Source organism: Microtus ochrogaster, unplaced genomic scaffold, assembly GCF_000317375.1.
Source record: "Microtus ochrogaster isolate Prairie Vole_2 unplaced genomic scaffold, MicOch1.0 UNK18, whole genome shotgun sequence".
NCBI classification, from domain to species: Eukaryota; Metazoa; Chordata; class Mammalia; order Rodentia; family Cricetidae; genus Microtus; species Microtus ochrogaster.
In genome coordinates, this window is record NW_004949116.1 from 506,810 (window position 1) to 507,532 (window position 723).

Here is a 723-nt window from a genome sequence, read left to right on the forward strand (position 1 = left end):
GCGGGCCGAGGTGGCGGCGGGGCGCGGTCTCGGCGCAGTGTGGCTCCGGCGCCGCGCTCCCTCGCTCATAAGGAGGGAGGGGGCGGGCGGGCGGGCTGGGGGTGTCGCCCTCCGGACTCATCCATCTTCCTCAAATTACGCTTCACTTGCTCCCTCCGCCCGCCGCAGCTCTCGGCTCCTGCGCCCCGCGCCCCGCGCCTTCCCAACGGCCCGGCCGGCCCGGGACCCCGCCCGCCCCCCGCGGCCCAACCAACTATTATTAATGCAGATTGATGAGGCCGGACCCGCTGCTTTGTGAAAGTTTGCGGCGGGAGAGGAGGCGGCGACGGCAGCTGGCCAGGTCCCCTCCCTGCTCCCGGACCTGCTCCCGGCTCAGTCCACGCGGCCCCGGCTCTGCGTCGCTCGAAGGGCGAGCGGGGCCCGGCGGGGCCTGGATGTACGGGATGCCAGGAAGTACTCCGGCCCGCATCCCACCCGGAGGGCACGATGCGGCCGTCCCTAAAAGCCCAGACGCGGCGGGAGACAGCAGGGGGCGCGCTCTCTGCCCAGGGCCCCGTGCGCGCCTGGGGCCACTCGTGGGCCACAGCTTTCCTACTGTCTTCCCAGCCCCTTTGCACTCTCTGACCTGGACTCCATTCTCTAAGCTTTGACTCTTGCCCCTTCTCCCTCCTTCCTCCTCCATCTCCAACTTCTAGCTTCTGTGGGAATTCCTGAGTGCCCACA

At 69.7% G+C, this 723-nt stretch overlaps 1 protein-coding gene across 1 annotated transcript in view; it reads right to left on the minus strand.

Annotated features, from left to right (window-relative positions):
* Gbx1 (gastrulation brain homeobox 1) overlaps positions 1–723 on the minus strand; it is a 22,409-nt gene extending 21,686 nt beyond the window's left edge. The window contains exon 1 of the mRNA XM_026789368.1: positions 3–723. Coding sequence (XP_026645169.1) covers positions 3–121 — 119 coding nt within the window. The 5' untranslated portion in view covers positions 122–723. The remainder of the gene's footprint in view (positions 1–2) is intronic.